Source organism: Stegastes partitus, unplaced genomic scaffold (assembly GCF_000690725.1).
Source record: "Stegastes partitus isolate 25-593 unplaced genomic scaffold, Stegastes_partitus-1.0.2 Scaffold1179, whole genome shotgun sequence".
Taxonomy (NCBI): Eukaryota; Metazoa; Chordata; class Actinopteri; family Pomacentridae; genus Stegastes; species Stegastes partitus.
This window is the reverse complement of record NW_007578910.1, coordinates 56,618-73,860: the sequence shown is the minus strand read 5'-3', so window position 1 is coordinate 73,860 and position 17,243 is coordinate 56,618. Positions and strand designations below refer to the sequence as shown.

General features: G+C 40.5%; 1 protein-coding gene across 1 annotated transcript in view; it reads left to right on the top strand.

The window, feature by feature from the left end:
- The first annotated feature begins 3,598 nt into the window (after positions 1 to 3,598).
- The window catches only part of myrfl (myelin regulatory factor like), a 20,744-nt gene continuing 7,099 nt past the window's right edge, over positions 3,599 to 17,243 (top strand). Inside the window, exons 1-17 of the mRNA XM_008297033.1 lie at positions 3,599 to 3,671; positions 4,882 to 4,975; positions 5,780 to 5,852; positions 6,687 to 7,054; positions 7,915 to 8,112; positions 8,207 to 8,402; positions 8,505 to 8,581; positions 9,244 to 9,354; positions 9,836 to 9,926; positions 10,023 to 10,223; positions 11,406 to 11,514; positions 11,601 to 11,710; positions 13,023 to 13,168; positions 15,768 to 15,929; positions 16,008 to 16,079; positions 16,443 to 16,486; positions 16,989 to 17,144. Coding sequence (XP_008295255.1) covers positions 3,599 to 3,671; positions 4,882 to 4,975; positions 5,780 to 5,852; positions 6,687 to 7,054; positions 7,915 to 8,112; positions 8,207 to 8,402; positions 8,505 to 8,581; positions 9,244 to 9,354; positions 9,836 to 9,926; positions 10,023 to 10,223; positions 11,406 to 11,514; positions 11,601 to 11,710; positions 13,023 to 13,168; positions 15,768 to 15,929; positions 16,008 to 16,079; positions 16,443 to 16,486; positions 16,989 to 17,144 — 2,281 coding nt within the window. The remainder of the gene's footprint in view (positions 3,672 to 4,881; positions 4,976 to 5,779; positions 5,853 to 6,686; positions 7,055 to 7,914; positions 8,113 to 8,206; positions 8,403 to 8,504; positions 8,582 to 9,243; positions 9,355 to 9,835; positions 9,927 to 10,022; positions 10,224 to 11,405; positions 11,515 to 11,600; positions 11,711 to 13,022; positions 13,169 to 15,767; positions 15,930 to 16,007; positions 16,080 to 16,442; positions 16,487 to 16,988; positions 17,145 to 17,243) is intronic.

The window sequence follows — 17,243 nt, the reverse complement described above, 5'->3', positions numbered from 1 at the left end:
ATGGTGAAGCACAAACGTTTCTGAGGTTCAGTGTTTCTGAGCAGCAGACGTCCAGTTCATCTGAAGGTTTTCTTTAACTCATAGTTCTCATTAACTACCATGTCTTAACCTCCACACAGTTGACGTGTTTATTTTTCCTTCTTCTGCTTGACAAACTACAGAAACTCCCAAAAACAAAACCCACACAGGACATCTTTTAATTAAAAAGAACAAAATGTGCCATTGAGGTGAACTAAATATATGAAAAAGCAGCTTGTTCTAATTCCTGTAAGATGCTGTGAAAGATCTGACTTCACCTCACCAACAGATGGAGCTTCTATCATTATTATTATCATCAGTAACTTAAAGGGACTGAATCAGAAGTGCAGATAATCTGTCAAACCTCCTGCTGAATCTGAATCTTCATCCTTCATGTTTTCACGTCTTTTCATGTCATCAGCCTGAAACCTTCCGTGTGTGTGTTTGCAGGCCTGTGAGCGGCAGGTTTATGGCGACACACCTGCGTCAGGTGTGTGAACGTCTTTAACCTTTTCCTGTTCAAAGCTCAAAGTCCAGCTGACAGACAGAGACGATCCCAGCAAACAACAAGACGAGACAGAGAAGAGTTTCCCTCCAGCTGAAGAAGAAACGGGAATAAAAGGAGGAATCCTGGACTTTATTAAACTTTGAGGGTCTCAAACCTGTGCAGGAACCACACATGGATTGTACCTGAGCAGGTGGGATAAAGTCAGAGAGCGCCGCTGACCCACTGGCTGGCGGCCATCTTGGAGTCGCACTCAGGTGTGTTTGAACAAAAACGTCTGTTTGAGCAGAAAGAGGCTGAAAATAAGAACCTCCGTTAGTTTGTCTCTTTGTTTTATTAAAGACAGACTTCTGCTTTGTTCTCAAAACGTTCTGATTGAAACGTTTTGGTTCTGCAAATTTCCGGTAATGTTTTGAGCGGGACGTTTTTTCTTAGTTGCCCAAATGTTTCTCTTAAATAAATTCTAGAACTGTCTGGAGGCGGCCCTAAAGATCCTTAAACAAACGTTGCATTGAGAACATCCAGCTTTTGTTGTCACGTAACGTTGTGGGAACATTTTGTTATGCGTTCCCTCAAAAACATCCTGCAGGAGGAACGTTCCACTTTTATTAATACATCACATTAAAGGAACATTTTGCAAAAAATTAAAAAATCGGAGCCGCAAAAACATCTTGAAAACATTTTTTTGAACGCAGGTTTGAGAACAGTTTCCCTTTTGTTATTATGTAACTTTGTGGAACGTTGTATGAATGTTTTATAATGTGTTACGTCAAAAACGAACGTTCCACCTTTGTTAATGTATCACATCAGAGGAACGTTTTATTAAAGTGTTCATCTGAGGCGTAAAAAACATCATCTTGAAAGCATTTTGGGAATTTTGGTTTGAGAACGTTCTTTATTTAATATCATGAAACGCTGTGGGAACGTTGTGGAACGTTGTGGGAGTGTTTCATATTCCCAAAAATGTTCAGCTTTTGGTGATACATCACATCACTGGAATGTTTGTTGTTGTTTTTTTGTTTAGTTTTTTTTTTAATCTGAGTCATTGAGAACGTCTTTTAAAAAATGTTTTGATTGGTGGTTTGAGAACCTTTGTAGCGGAACATCATCTAAACGTTTTCTGTTGTTGGCGTTGAAACATTCCGTTTTAAAGGAACATTATTTGAAATGACGAAAACCCTTGAAATTAATCTTGAACATCAGATTAAAACTTGTAAACCACCTTAGAACTTGTGGTTCTAACGTTTAATTTGAATAAACGCAGCGGAACGTTCATGAGCAACAGCACAGCGACCAGGAGGTGGTCGGGGTGGATGGAGGGCGTGTAAAGCTCTCGGCTCTCGTCAGTGTTGAAATCTAGAGCGCAGAACATTTAGATTTACATTTAATTGATTGATGTCGTATTTAATCAGGGAAACGAACAACAAGGTTCCCTGAAAACAACAAAAATGTTAAAACATTCTGTCATCTGAGGCCTGAAGAACGTCTGGAAAACATTTTTTGAATGTAGGATTGTTCTCCTTTTGTTATAGTGGAACACGAAGAACGTTCTATAATGTGTTTTCTTAACAACATCCTCAGAACATTGCGGTACGAATGTTACACCTTTCTGTTAATATTTCACATCATACGAAGAACGTCTGATAGAGAACGTTCTGTCATTTAAGATCTTAATAATATCTTGAAAACGTTTTCCAAATGTTGCATTGAGAACATCCTTCCCGCGTTATCACTGGGGAAATGCTTTATAGAAGAACGTTCTAAAATATGTTTTCTTAACAAAAAGGCAAAATGTTCTGGCTTTAGTAGAACACATCACAGGAACATTAGAAAAACATTCTGTAACATCTGGAAAATGTTGTTTCATTGTGAGAATGTTTTATAGAAGAATAATGTGTTTTTTCAACAGCTTTCCCGGAACATTCTCAGAACATTGCAGGACGAGTACGCTGCCTTTGCTAATACATCAGGATTATAGAACGTAACGAGAACGTCCTTCCTCTGATTTCATTTGGGAAATGTTTTCTAAAAGCGTGTTCTGCAACATGTTCCCTCAACAAAAAATGCAAAATGTTCTTCCTTAAATATATCACATCAGAGGAATTTCTAGAACATTCTGTATGAAGAACGTTTTCTGTTTATTTTTTTAAATGATGTTCCTTTGTTGTCATGGAACAACGTGACAATCTTTTATAGAAGAACATCCTCAAAAACATCCTCTTCCTTAGAACACTGTGGGAACAACGTTCCACCTTATGTGATACGTTACAGGAACGTCTCATAGAAGTGTTCCATCACCTCGATATCCTCTCGAGAACATCCGTCCTCTGATACCATTTGGGAAATATTTCACAGAAGAAGGTTCTAATATGTGTTCCCTCAACAAAAAGGCAAAACGTTCTAGCTTTCATATCTCACATTACGAGAACGTTACAGAACAACACCTGGAAAACATCTTTTGAATGTTGGTTTGAGGTGATCTTCTCTTGTTATCATGGAACATTACAGGAATGTTTTATAGAACGTTTTGTAATGCGTTCCCTTGACAACAGCACTGCAGGAAGAATGTTCCGCCTTTGTTATTGTGTCACATTAAAGGAACGTTTTGTAAAGATAGCCTGAGGACTCGTCACTGCACAGAACAAATTTTTTGGTTATTTTTTGGAACCTTGACCTGAATCCGGTGGAACAAAGTGCTGATTGGTTCTAAAGGGTCGGGGGTCAAACTTTCTTTATAACTCGAGCTCGGAGGCTTTAACCTTGAACTCTGCGTCATCATTTCAGTGCCATAAATCCGTCTGTTCTCACAGATAGAATCGACGAGCAGCCGCAACACACTTGATGTAAAATCCTCACCGTTTGTTCTGAGGATCACGAAGTTTGTGTGATTTCAGTTCTTCTGTTGTTTTGCTGGTTTTGCTTTAATTCTTCCATGTTCAGTGTTTTTAGGTCTGTTTTATAAAGTTCTCTGTAATAACGGATCTTTCTGGTTGTTCTCGGCAGCAGCAGCAGCTCCGGCCGGGGCTCCTCTCGGTTCCTCCCGTCCCCCTGCTGCAGCGCCCCCTGCTGGGCATCATGGAGCCTGGAGGCAGCCGGCAGCATCTCCAGGTTCTGGGAGAGAACGAGGCGCTGCAGCAGTTCTTCAACGGTGAGGCGTCACACGAAGCTTTACTGCAGTTCATCTGCAAATATTACAGGATCTCTGGTAGAACAAGGTTTGGGAGAAGTTCCAGGATCCTTGAAGAAGTTTCAAGCTTTTTGGCGAAGATGAATTGTCACTTAAAATAACTGTTGTTTAGGAGGTTTTACAGATGTTTAAGGTGGTTCTTAAGGTGTTTCAGAATGTTTAGAAGATGTTCTGAAGACCTTGAGGATGTTCGGAAACTAACGTAGATCTCTGGAAGGGACTGATGTGTCCCGCAAAAAGTTTCCAGTGGTGCCTGAAGCGCTTTGGAAAATTCAAAAGAAGCTCCACAGTCTTTTGTGGAGGTTCCAGGTGTTTAAAGGTGGTTCTTAAGGTGTTGCAGAACGTTTAAAAGAGTCTTTGAGGATGTTGGGGATGAACCTGGATATCCTGAAGGGACCAGAGGTGCTTGAGGGGTTTTGGAAGAGGTTCCACAGTCCACTCCGTGGGGTGGTTTAGTGGTCCTTGTGGAGGTTCCTGGGGTACTTAAAAAAGGTTCCAGAGATTCTTAAGATGGTTCTGAATGTTTACAAGATGTTCTAGGGTTCTTGTGGTTGTTTCAGAGTTCTTGAAGTGACTGTTGTTGGACGTTAGAAGGTTTCAGTGGACGATCAAGTTGTCTTCAAGGTGGCTTTAGATGTTCTCAGGGTCCTTCATTTGGTTTTAGTGGTTCTTTTCCATGTGAATGTAACTGGCTTCAAAGTGGTTCTAAAGGAATCTTAAAGATTGCTCTTCATGTCCTTGAGAAGGTTTGGAGGAGGTTCCAGGGTTCCAAAAAAAAAAAAAAAAAAAATTTGTGAATGAGGCAGGATTTAGTTTTTTTTTTGTCGTTCTTTCACATCAGTTTGTTGTTCGTTTGGCTGATTCAGTTTTATGTTGTCAGCTTGATTTTAGTAACTTATTTTATTGTTTTATTAGTTTCCAATAATCTGGTTTCAGTCTGAATCTTAAGGTTAACGGGCCACACAACGTTATCGGTTTCCTTATCGAACTCTGGTGGCAAGATCGACAGTTATTGATTAGTGTGTGTGTGTTGTGTGTATTACCTGCTATGTGAGGACGTGTGTGTTTACAGCAGCTGGTTTTAAACTGGATCCCATTCAGCTCCACATGTAGCTTATATAGAAACGTATTTATGAAGTGAAGAAGACTTTGTGTTGTTGTTTGTCTGCAGGACAGGATGTGAGCGGTGTGCTGGACAACTCGGTCGCCGTGGATACGAGCATCCTGGAGCAATACCTCAGCAACGACGTGGATCCCAGCAGCTTGTAAGATTCACACACGCCGTTAAAAAGGTTCTGTTAAAAAATTAATTTGAAAATATGACAGCAAATGTGACAGAGGGAAAAATAATGATGTTTTCAGCAGATGTAGTTTTACTGTCACACGTTGTAAAAGAACAAAACTGCTCTTTGTAAAAATACAGATGTTTGATGTGGATTTTACGGACAGTTGGTCTGTTTTTATTATTATTATTATTATTATTATTATTATTACTCTTATTATTGTTTGCTTTTAGTTAACATGTAAATTAATTCTTTTTTTCTATGATTTTTTTTATCTGCAATTTCACAAAACAGAACAAATCTGTAAAATAAAAGTAATATTATTATTATTATTATTATTAATAATAATAATAATAATAATAATAATAATAATAATAAAAATAATGGTCAGTATCTGTAAAATGCTATTTTTGGTAAATACAGTAAAAATACATAAAATAAAATTAAAACTGTAAAAGAATAAGTTAACAATTCTAAAAACACAGATTGTTGATGTGGATGTTATTTACGGTTTTTGTTGTAAATCTCAAAGACGTATTTGTGTAAACGGACTTCCACGTATTTCAACCGCTGCTCATGTAAACACGATAACGCCGTAACTAAAGTGTTGAACTGGAGATGAAACCAGGTCTATTAATGTCAGTTACATAATTCAGGAGCTTCCTGGTTTGGAGACAAACAGCAGTGACCTCGTTGGTTATCAGATATTAGAGGCTGTAAACACAGAAAGAACCAACAGGATTAAAATCGCTAACGTCAGGTCGTTGTTCGTTTTTTATTTCCCAGCATGCTCCCTGAGTCTCCTCCTGATTCCAGCTCAGAGGCCTGTTCACCTGCACAGATCCCAGGTACCATCATCATCATCATCATCATCATCATCATCATCCTCATCCTCACCTGAGCTGCCTTCACAGTTGAAGTCTGAACCAGTGTTTTATGTCTGCTGTTTAGGACCTTGTCTTTAATGATAACCCGACCGCTGACGTGGATAAAAGCTGAAGTGCACCGGCATTTCAGCCAGATACTACTTCCTGTCCAAGTGCTTATAGTTTTAAAGGTTTATTTCACCAAAATAAAACTTTCTGCCAGACCAGTGAAGGTTTTTCTGCCCCAAAATACAACTGTTTGTCCAAGTACTTGAAGTTGTAAATTGTCTTCCACCAAAATACTACTTTCTGTCAAGGTACCCATAGTTTCACAGATTAGTTCCACCAAAAAGGCCTTTATCTGTCCAGGTGTTTACAGTTTTAAAGGTTCATTCCACCAATCTATCCACCATTCCAACTAACAAGTTATGATTTTAAAGGTTTGTCACCCAAGTCGTGCTTTCTGTCCAAGTCCCTTATAGTTTCAAAGGTTTATTCCAACTGAAATACTGTGTTCTGTCCAAGTACTTCTAGTTTCAAAGATTTATTCCACTCTAGGCACTACTCTCTGTGTAACTACTTATAGTTTTAAGGTTTAATTCTTCCCAGATAACACCAGCTATGGTTTAAAAGGTGTATTACGCTATGTGCTGTAATTTAAATTTGTTGCTGAGACTTGCATTGTGCAGTGAGCATAACTCGGACGCTGTTAGGTCAAATCAAATAATCTGCTTTGGCCTTTTCCAGTCACAAGATCTCAAAACAGATATTTGAAATGTTGCAGAGACACAACAACACAAGTTCTTTTCTAATTGGCAGATTTCCACTACAAGCCGTCCTATTGGTCCAACCAGCAGACCACCCAGGAAGTGTTTGAACCCACGAGCCAATCCGGTGCCTACTGTCGCTTTAAGGATCGAGGCTCCGCCCCCACCCACCCCGAGCTGCTGACCCACCACCAGCTCCACACTTTGGGCCTCACGAATACGTATGTGAAGTCCGGGACTCCACCTGCTCCTCCACACCTTCATGCTCACCACTCACCTGAGCACTACCTGAGTCCAGAGAGCTGTTCGCAGGTTTACACTCCACCCACGCCTCCGTCTCCGCCCTCCAATGGCTACGTCACTGGTCCAGCTGTAGCCACGCCCCCTTCTGTCGGTTTTCCAGGCTCCGCCTCCACACTACGTACCTGGTAAGAAGACAAGAGAAGCTTCTAACACTTCGAACAACATTTCATTGTTGTTGTCTTTAAAGATTTATGTAAATGCCTGAAGAGACACCTGTACGAAAGGTACCGAAAACCTGAAGATCCAGATCATCAAGATCATGTGTTTTGGACCCTTTAAATTTTATAAGTATCACTTTTACATCTGAATGTCTGCTCCCAAGAACGAATAAGCAGAAATTAAGTCAACTATTCAGACTTTAAGTTAATCTTCAAAGTATTGGACTTGTTTTTGGTTCTTGAAGATGTTCCACCGTCATCCAAGAGGCTTCCTCAGTTCTAACTGATGGGTGGGGCGTCCCAGGTCTTTATTCTCTCCACAACTTACATGACTCAAGACTTAAGGTTCAATAAGACGTGGTGAAAACCGCCTGGTGAGGAATGTATGGACTTAGATATAAGTGGTTGTTAACAAGTTCTGGTCAATGTGAGTTGGATGTGAAACTGTCTGGTGAGGGATATCAGGAGTCTTTTATAAGAAGTCGGAAGGAAGTTTTGAGTCATGTCAGTTAGGGTTAGAATCAGGGTTTGAAGGGTGGTGAAACTGCCCAGTGAGGGATGTTAGGGCTGTATCATAGGTGGTCAATAACTAGCCTTGAGTTATGTGAGTTGTTGTTGTTGAGAATCAAAGTTTGACGGGTGGCGAAACTGCCTGGTGATGGACATGACAAGTAAACAGCAACAAACGCCAAGTTGGGGAGATTGAGAATAAAGATCTGGACTCTTCACCAGGCAGCTAGAACCGAGGAAGAGTCCTAACCCAAGAACGTAGCATCACCTACCTTTAGCTGTTTGACTTGAGTTCTAAACGTCTCGTCCTGCTTCAGCTCCCCGGACACTAAAAAGAGGCGGAGATCTGAGTCTGAGGAAGCCTCGATGTCCTGCGGTGAAGGTGACGGGCCTCACGGTGGCGCTGTAGGGAACAGTGTCGGTGGACTGACGCTGGGATCCCACCAGCTGCTGACGTGGGAACAGTACCAGCTGGAACACTGGGGCACTTTTTACGACAGCAGCTACCAGATTCTGTAAGTAAAGCAGCAGATTTTTAAATGTTTGTAAAAGATAACGCCGTCAGTCCGCTTCAGTTTCATCATTTACGTTGTTTCGTTTGTGTTTCAGATCTCCTCCTGCCTACCACGTCGATACAGATAAAGGCTTCAACTACTCTGCCATCGACGAAGCCTTTGTCTGCCAGAAGAAGAACCACTTTCAGGTCACCGTCCACATCGGCGTGGCTGCAGAACCACAATACGTCAGAACGCCCAGCGGACCCCGACAGGTCGACCACTTCCAGATGAAAGTGTTCGGGGTTAAGGTGCGTACAGAAACTCATTACGCTAAAATATCTGCCCACATGGAAATTGCAATTCTTCATTTCAGTATTTAAACGTGTGAAATCTGTGTCTCCTCTTCAAAGCTGGAAACTCCGAGCCACCAAGTGACCATCGAACAGTCCCAACCGGACCGAACCAAGAAACCTTTCCACCCGGTCAGGTAGGTAGCTGCATTATTGCAAGATAAAACATGGAGTTTACCGATTCTGATGAAACTTTTTGAAGTTGCAAAGATTAGTTCCAGGTTTTGGTTGACAAAATGACGTTGCATCAACTTCATATTGTGTATAATTTAAACTTAAATTTCTGCTTTAGTTGATTTAAGCCAAATTCAAGTTGAGGCAACTCAGTGGAATTAGCTCAATAACTGAATTTTTTCTTCATGCAAGGTTCAAGATTTTAGGTTACGTCCTCTATACTAAAATGCCTGGACAATTTCAGACAGTTAGGACTGGTAAAAACACCTTCGATTGTAGAGGAAAGACTCAGTGTAGTCTGTTGACTGAACACAATCCACCAGAAGTTGTTGTACCTTAAAAAGATGATGCATTATTTTTCATGTTGAGCCCAAATATGAGTGTTTAAAGTGTAATCGGTGGTGTTTTTATGCCATTGTGTTCAGGTTCTGATGTGTAATTCAAACAAAAGTAGGTAAAATGGATCACGTTGGAGTCGGGGCAACAGCAGCTACTTTTAGTGAAATTAGTCCAACACAGAAAAGAGAAAATAACCAACTAAGTCTACACAAAAACTGGTGAAGCAGCTTCCTATTTCTAGGCTGCAACCTTCCGTTTTGTGTTCTAAAAACCTGGTCTCTTGCAGGATCAGTCTGCCCGGTGGTAAAATAACCAAAGTGACGCTCGGCAGGCTGCACTTCAGCGAGACGACGGCCAACAACATGAGGAAGAAAGGAAAGCCCAACCCCGACCAGAGGTGTGTGAGTCGGTGATTACTCAAAGGGAAGCCATGACCGCAAAATACAGCTGATGTTCCACAGCGTCGAATGCTACGCTAACACCTAAACACACCACGATTGTTCCTGCAAATGTCATTTAAACTGTTTGTCAGAGCAGTTTCAGTGCTTTGACGTGCAGGAACCTGAATCCTTGTTGGGTTAAAACTACTTTTTTTATAATCCTACTTATTAAGTAAAGATTTGAAAGTTAGTTGCCTTGTTCTGAAGCATCCAGGTTTCTTTTAACTCACACTCACCTGTAAAATGAACTTCAGTGATGGGCCTCCACCATTTCTGAAAGCATCAACACTTTGCAACGATAGAGTTAGAGACTTAGAGTGTTTCCGAAAATTCCCCCTTATGGGATTGTGAACATCTTGAGAAGGTGGTGATTAAATGGACTCTGACTCTGAATGAGCAGCAGTCAGAGCTACATGCTAACTGTTTGTGTTCGTGCAGGTATTTTCAGATGGTGGTCGGTTTGTACGCTGCAGTCGGAGAGGAAACTTTCCTCCTGACAGCTCTGGTGTCAGAGAGGATCATCGTCAGGGTAAGAACTCTGAACCAATAGTCGATGAATTAGTTAGCGATGTGTCAAACGTTTTTTGACAGAAAAGTAGATTAAAGCGGCGTCTTGGTCCTGCAGGCGTCCAACCCAGGTCAGTTCGAGACAGACGGCGACGCCTTGTGGCAGCGGGGGACGCAGCAGGAAGCCGTGTTCTGTCAGGGTCGCGTCGGCATCAACACCGACTCCCCCGACGAGGCGCTGGTTGTTTGCGGTAACGCCAAGGTGATGGGCGCCGTCATGCAGCCATCCGACCGACGCGCCAAACACAACATCCAGGAGGTGAGACGATGACATTACTTTATTGTTTGAACTCTTCTGAAGCAGCTGGATCCAAAGGCAGATGTTTCAGCACCATTTTAAAAGCTCCACATCTGGCATCTAGTCCTGCTGTTGTCTGGTGTCCTGAGCTGGCAGTACAACATCCGGACAGCTGATAGCCACAATATAATCAAATAAGAAGGACAGAAAAGGTGTCAAGTTCTTGCTGCAACAGAATCAGATATGAATCCATCCCACAACTATGGATGCAGAACTTAATGCTGCAAATCTCAACCTTATGTTTACTATCAGGCAAACCTAGTGGGGTTTGGTCCTAACTTCTCCTGATTCTACATACTTTTATTTTTAGGGCATTTAACTTCTAATGTAAACAGAATCATAGTTATTAGTCTAGTTTAATTATTAGTAACTCAAATGGAAAGACAAAGTGAGTTCATACGACCACAGTCTTTTAGTGAGAGTCATAGATAGAATTGGGTGTCATCTGCATACGATGATAGGGAACCGTAAAGTTTTGGGAAATGGAAGAAGACCAGTAAACATTTGAGTGTTAATTATTGAATTTATTAGTTTCCAACAATAAATTCATAAAATTCCCAAAATGTTACATAGTCTGGTTCCCACTCTTTCTGTCTGCAGGTTTACCAAATTGCAAAAGTAAGTTTTTACAAGCCATTGACTAACTAGTGAGCCAAACCTTTCAAAAATGGCTAAAATGGGCCTCACAATAGATCAAAAATATTATTTATTTAACAAAAAATCTCTTGGTGCTGGTGACAAACATTCAGAACCATAAAATTTGGGAGTTTTAATGAGAAATTGAAGAAATAGTGGCCCTCTCCGAATGGAAACATGAGGTCATTTGTAGCAGATAACTTTGTTTGTTCTCCGGTTATCTGGAGTCGAACCTCTTCTCTAAAAATGTTATATATTTCCATTGCTGTTATACGTTTTATAGTTTTAGTTAATGTTCAACTTTCACATGCAAACTAACTGTAGACGCCGGCGTCCACACAACCACAGAAAACGGTTTGAACCGTTACCTCTTCTACCATCTCAGCTTATTAACATCATGAGTCTCTGCTGTTGTTGACAAACATCGAACCCTGTTCATATCTTACACTGACCACAGCGCCCCCTCCTGGCATCACTGATCTATTTCCCTTTCTGTTTGTTCGTCAGGTCGACTCCGAGCAGCAGCTAAAGAGAATCACTCAGATGAGGATAGTCGAGTTTGATTACAAACCCGAGTTTGCCTCCAGTATGGGAATCGACCACACCCACCAGACAGGTGCTGCACTTCATCAGCCAGGCAGCTGTTGTCGGTCTGACTGTTGAATTGTTGTGTTTCTATTCACTTGTTGTGTGACTTTTCAGGTATTATCGCTCAGGAGGTGAAGGAACTGCTGCCGTCTGCAGTGAAGGAAGTCGGAGACGTCAGTTGTAGTGACGGAGAGACGATAGAGAACTTCCTCATGGTGGACAAGGTAGACGCTCCATCCTCCTGCTTGAACAATCAGTGTTTATTGATTAATGGTGATCAGATTTGTGCAACTACTCGGTCACATTCAAGCAACTTCTTTTGTAATCTGATTGCACAGTCCTGATTGCAAATACTGTGCACAGTCAGAAGCAAACGTCCACCTATATGTTCAGTGTGTATCATGTCAGTCTTGAGCATCCAATGACAACACAGGAATCTCTGTCACAACAAAACAATCCTGCACTTTGGTTCTTTCATAAATTCATTATCAGTCTTCTGGAAGTGTGACAAAATCTGATGGGTCAAAAATATGCATGCAGCAACTTCGTTGATGGTTTTTGTTGATGTAGAAAGTTGTTTTAATCAAATGTTTTTGGTTTCATGGCCTCTTATCTTCTCCTGAGTGGTTCTGATCGACTCTAGCTGCTGACTCCTCTGATCCAGTTTAAACAGAACCATCTGATCCACTCATTAGACTCAGACACTACAGTGGGAAAGTCTGAGGAGCTCAGCAAAGATCTGGACAAGAACATCATCAGAAAGCCACCTGGAGCCATTTCAGAGCAGCTTCAGATCCAGAACCATCAGTGTGTCAGCATGAAGTTCATGGTCCAGGTGTGTTCCTGCCACCATCAGGAGAATGAGCAGGAACATGTCTGGAGGAGAGAAGGTGAGGCCTTTGACCTCAAGAACACCAGACCTACCATCAAGCATGGAGGTGGCAGCATCATGCTCTGGGTTCGTTAATGAAGGAGGAGGATCACCTCCACGTTGTTCATGAAAACCTGAAACCATCAGTAGAAGGTTGATCTTGGACACAGTTGGATGTTCCAACCAGACAATGAGCCCAAACACACATCAAAGTGGTGAAGAAATGGTTCCATCAGGCTGGAATGAAGGTTCTAGACTGGTCTCCCCAAAGTCCTGACTGGAACCATCCAGAACCTGTGGACTGATGAAGGAACAAGTCTGAGTCAGAAAGACGACAAGTTTAGTTGAACTGCAGCGATTCTGTCCAGAGGAGTCAGAGATGGACCAGAAGCTGGTGGACGGAACCAGAAGTAGCTCGTATAGTAGCATTTCTGTATTTATACTTTTGACTCAGCAGATTTCGTCGTATTTTCAAAAGATCGGTAAAAAATCTACAAAAGGACCAAAATGTTTGTTTGTTTTGTGACAAAGACGTTCAATGATTCCAGGTGTCACTGGAAACTAAAGTATACGTGGTCTGTACAGGTGTACGTAGACTCTGCTAACAGCTAACTGGTACCACTGTGTAAATAACGAGCACTAAAACCCTCCACTGGTTCCTCCAGGAGCAGATCTTCATGGAGAACGTCGGCGCCGTGCAGCAGCTGTCGAAACTCACCGACAACCTGGAGACTCGAATCAACGAGCTGGAAGTCTGGAACCGTCGACTGGCCAAACTGAAGAGTCTGACGGGCAGCCTGCGCTCCACCGGGTAACGTTACCTCCACCAGTCTGTCAACAGTTCATCCGTTACTATGGTAACGGCGTTATGTTTAAGGGTTTTGTCGTTTTATTTGTTGGTTAACTCTGAGAGTTTAAATATTTTTCAAAAGTGTACCTAAAGAAGTCAAAATCAATCAGTTCAGATGCTGAATAGTTTCCTTTTTGATATTCCAGCTCCTCTTATTTCTTCACTCTTTATGATTGTTTACACGCTTATTCTGCCCCCTGGAGGCCGGGAGGTCAAAGTGGCATTTCTGCTTTAAAGCAGATGCAATTTTTTTTAAAATAATATTTTATTTGTAGGTTTTTTCTTTGGTTTTATTACATTATTTTTACATTCATTGTATTATCTTTTTTTTAATCTAGTTTTTCCTCATTTCTTTTTTATTTTTACATACTTTGTCTTTATAATATTTTTTTGCTTCTTTAATTTTTTATTATGTAAATTTCCTAATTTGTTGACTTTTAATATATTTTTTCTTTTTTTGATTTTTTTATTATATAATTTTAAATAGCATTTTAAAGCATTTTTTAAATCATTTTACTATATTCTTAAATATATTTTTTTATTCTAATTCTTTTTCATTTTTTGTTATGTTTTGTCTTTTTAAATAATTTTGCCCCTTTTTTAAAACCTTTTCAGCGCTGAATCTTTTCAAATTTAGTTTATTTTTTTCAATTAATTTTCTTGCTTTTTAATATTGCTTTGTTGTGTCTTCATTATCGGTTTTATATTATTTTTAATTTCACTCCGTTCTGGTCTAAACTCGTTCTGTGTTTTTATCGGCTGCTCAACCGTCTATGAAGCACTTTGACCTGCTGGAAGCCTTATGAAAGCAGCTGTATACGGTGAATAAAGTTTGATCCATCGGTTGAATAAAAGTATACGATGATATAACCATTAACGAGACGTAGCAGCACATTCACTGTAACGGCGGCTGAGCTGCAGCGTTACGTCTGTCAAAGAAAAAACACGGAAAAATGTAAATATAAGACAAGACAACAAACGTAAATAATATATATATGTTGTTTTTTACAAATATTTCATTTTTTCATTTAACGTGAAAAAGCAAGAAGTGGGTCGAAATAATGAAGCAGCTGAACAGCATGTGAGCTTTTCCCTACATTCAGCTCTTTATTTTTATTAGGTGTAAGTTATAAATATCTTCTTGTGATAATGAAAGTACAGTAATCAGCTCAATGAGTTGCTGAAAGATGAAATTAATCGTTTTTCTCACATGAAGTCACATCGAGCAGCTCTGCAGACTTGGTGCAAGAACTCAAGAGCAGTTTGAATATTTCTCATAAAAAGTGAAAAAGCTCCTTTATCTCTGCAGCCGTGGAGGTTATTCTGTAAAATATACGGCATCCTGGAAAACTTGTGATGTAATTTGAGTTGCGTAACGGCGACAGCAAAGTGTGTTATCAGTGCGTCGCTACAAGTCACAGTTCAAGGACGGCCGGCTTTCTGAAGGCTACTGTGGACGCGAATGACGAGATTTCAGTCGACAAAACTTCACTGCAGACCAAAGAAACTGAACTTATAGAGAATCTAAAGCGTCACTTCCTGTGGTTTGATGTGTTGCTGTGAAATTAGACGAAGCAGATTTCTATAACGAAGGTTCATTTTATTACAAAATAAAGTCTGAACTGTGCTGAAGGTCAAAAACTAAAAACATGGAGGTTTCATAATTTACTGCTATTTTGCTTCTTTATGAAATATTCAATTCAAATTAAACAGTGATTCTATTTTATTTTTATAATCTCAATCTGAGTTGCAGTTCAGCTAATGAGTAACGTCATATTGGGAAAAACATCAAAGAATGCTGTGATTTGGTAAATAAGTGATTTTCAGAATTAAAGCTTTGCATAGAAATGTAGTCGGAGAGCAACTGGCAAATTTTTTAAGTCTCGATTAAACTGTTGGTCATTTTTTAAGATTAATCAATTAGTTGGTTGAACTTTAAAATGTCAGAAAATGGTTTAAAAGAAAAAAACAAACATCAAGAGGTGTTTCCCAAAATCCAAGATTATGAATGTGTTTTTTTTTGTATATCTGGTTTACTGTCATCGACAAAAGAAACCAGAAAATATTTACATTTAAGAAGCTGAAATCACGGATATTTTTTTTCAATTATTATTTTTAAAAATAAATCAATAATTAAAACAGTGTGCCAGTAATATAATAGTCGACAACTCCAGCTCTAGATAACGTGATGTAAAAATGAGAAATGAAAAAGCAGTGGGCCCAGACTTGAACCTTGTGGTACTCCGTATGTGGACAGGTTGTAAAATCGTAGTGGATCCATGGTGGTGCCTTGTGGAACTCCTGAGACTCTTTTCCAGACCCACTGTCTAACTGAGCATAATGTTACGGCTCTGATTTAACATGAAACTATTCTACTGACAGTTGTTTGGTCTCTAAAATGCTGAAAAATGTTAATATTTTCTAATATCCAAGATGTCAAATGTTTTGTCCATAATACAAAGATCTTCAGTTTAGTGTCACAGAAGAGAAAAGAAACCAAAAAATATTCACATTAGGAAGCTGCAAATACAGAATTTAGACTTCCTGTTTTGTCCACCAGGAGGCCTCAGAAACACAGCGTCGTGTCGATCACGCCCAGCATCGACCCCTGTAAGTCGGAGAAGATCGAGAAGGAGGTTGAGAGTCAGAAGTCCAGCCACTGCCTGCAGCAGAAGGTGTTCCAGGCCAGCGTCTTCGCCCTGCTGGCCACCATGGCCTTCTGGTGAGGCGTCGTCCTACCAAGAATCGTGTTCAGTTAACTCACAGAAATCCTCTAACTCATCACGTTGTGTTTGTGCAGCGTCATCTCCATCACCGCTCTGTACCTGGTCAACCTGAAGGAGGACGACTTCGACCTGATTCCCGACCTCAAGTAAACAACTTTTATTGTGAAATCAGAAAACACCGACGTCCACCAAAACAGCCGCTGACAGACCAGAATCAGACAGTAGCAACCGTTAGCGGCGCTGTAGACATCCCAGAATAACACCTTAGCAACCATCAACTCTTCTATTATTATTACCTTTATAACCTCATTTCAACTCCAGTAAACTCACAGAAACACGTTTAACACTCGTCATCTGTCCTCCAATACCGACCATCAGAGTCTGTTTAACACCAACAACAACAAACTTTATTCATCTCCCAACATCTTCTACGTTCTTTAGAAGCCACGTATTTGCTGCTTGAAGGTTTGACAGGATTGTAACTTGACCTCTGTGTTTGTGTCTGTTAGTAACGGCAGCGTAGTTCCTCCACAGACCACCTGGACGAGCACAGGTAATGGATCAGCTGTTCATTCTCTACAAACATGCTGATTGCTGCTGATTTCACACAAAATACTGCTAATTACAACTAATAACAGATTTTAATGAGTTTCTCTACTTGTGTCCTCTAAGGAGCACAGAATTTGAGTTATGTTTTGACAGAATCTGGTGCAGACGCTTTAATTTTATACAAATAAATCAACTTTGATTAAACATCCTAATTTTAAGGTCAGATTCGGTTATTTTTGCTTCATTTTTAACGAGTTACACACGAGAAATTCAAAGATTTAAGGCTTCTGCTTTATAATTGGTTAATTTTTGGAGATTAGATAAATAATAAAATGCCTTTCATGTCCCTCAGAGGGATAAAAGTGGAGATCGATGCCACACATTTGAGAAAATTCCAACTATTTTTGCTGAAATTAAAGAACTTCAGGCCTTCTTCCAGCTGATTCAAACCTTCCCGTACATTAGCAGCGATGCTAACAGTTTGTTGGTTGACCCCTCTGCTCCAGTCCCGCCCACCCGTCCTCCGGGTCCGTGGCCTCCAGACGTGGACTTCTGCGACCTGCTGTTCTGTGACCAGGTGCACTGCTGCCCGGCGCCTGCAGGGGGCGGCAACGGCTCCTCAGCCGATCCCAGCAAGTGGGAAGATCAGAAGGATTTACCAGGTAAGTTCAGAGGAACCAGTCCTGCAGCTTCATTACTGTTAAAGCAACGTCCGGTTTAACGTTCAGTGTTTTTGTTTTGCAGAAATAAGACAAGAAAAA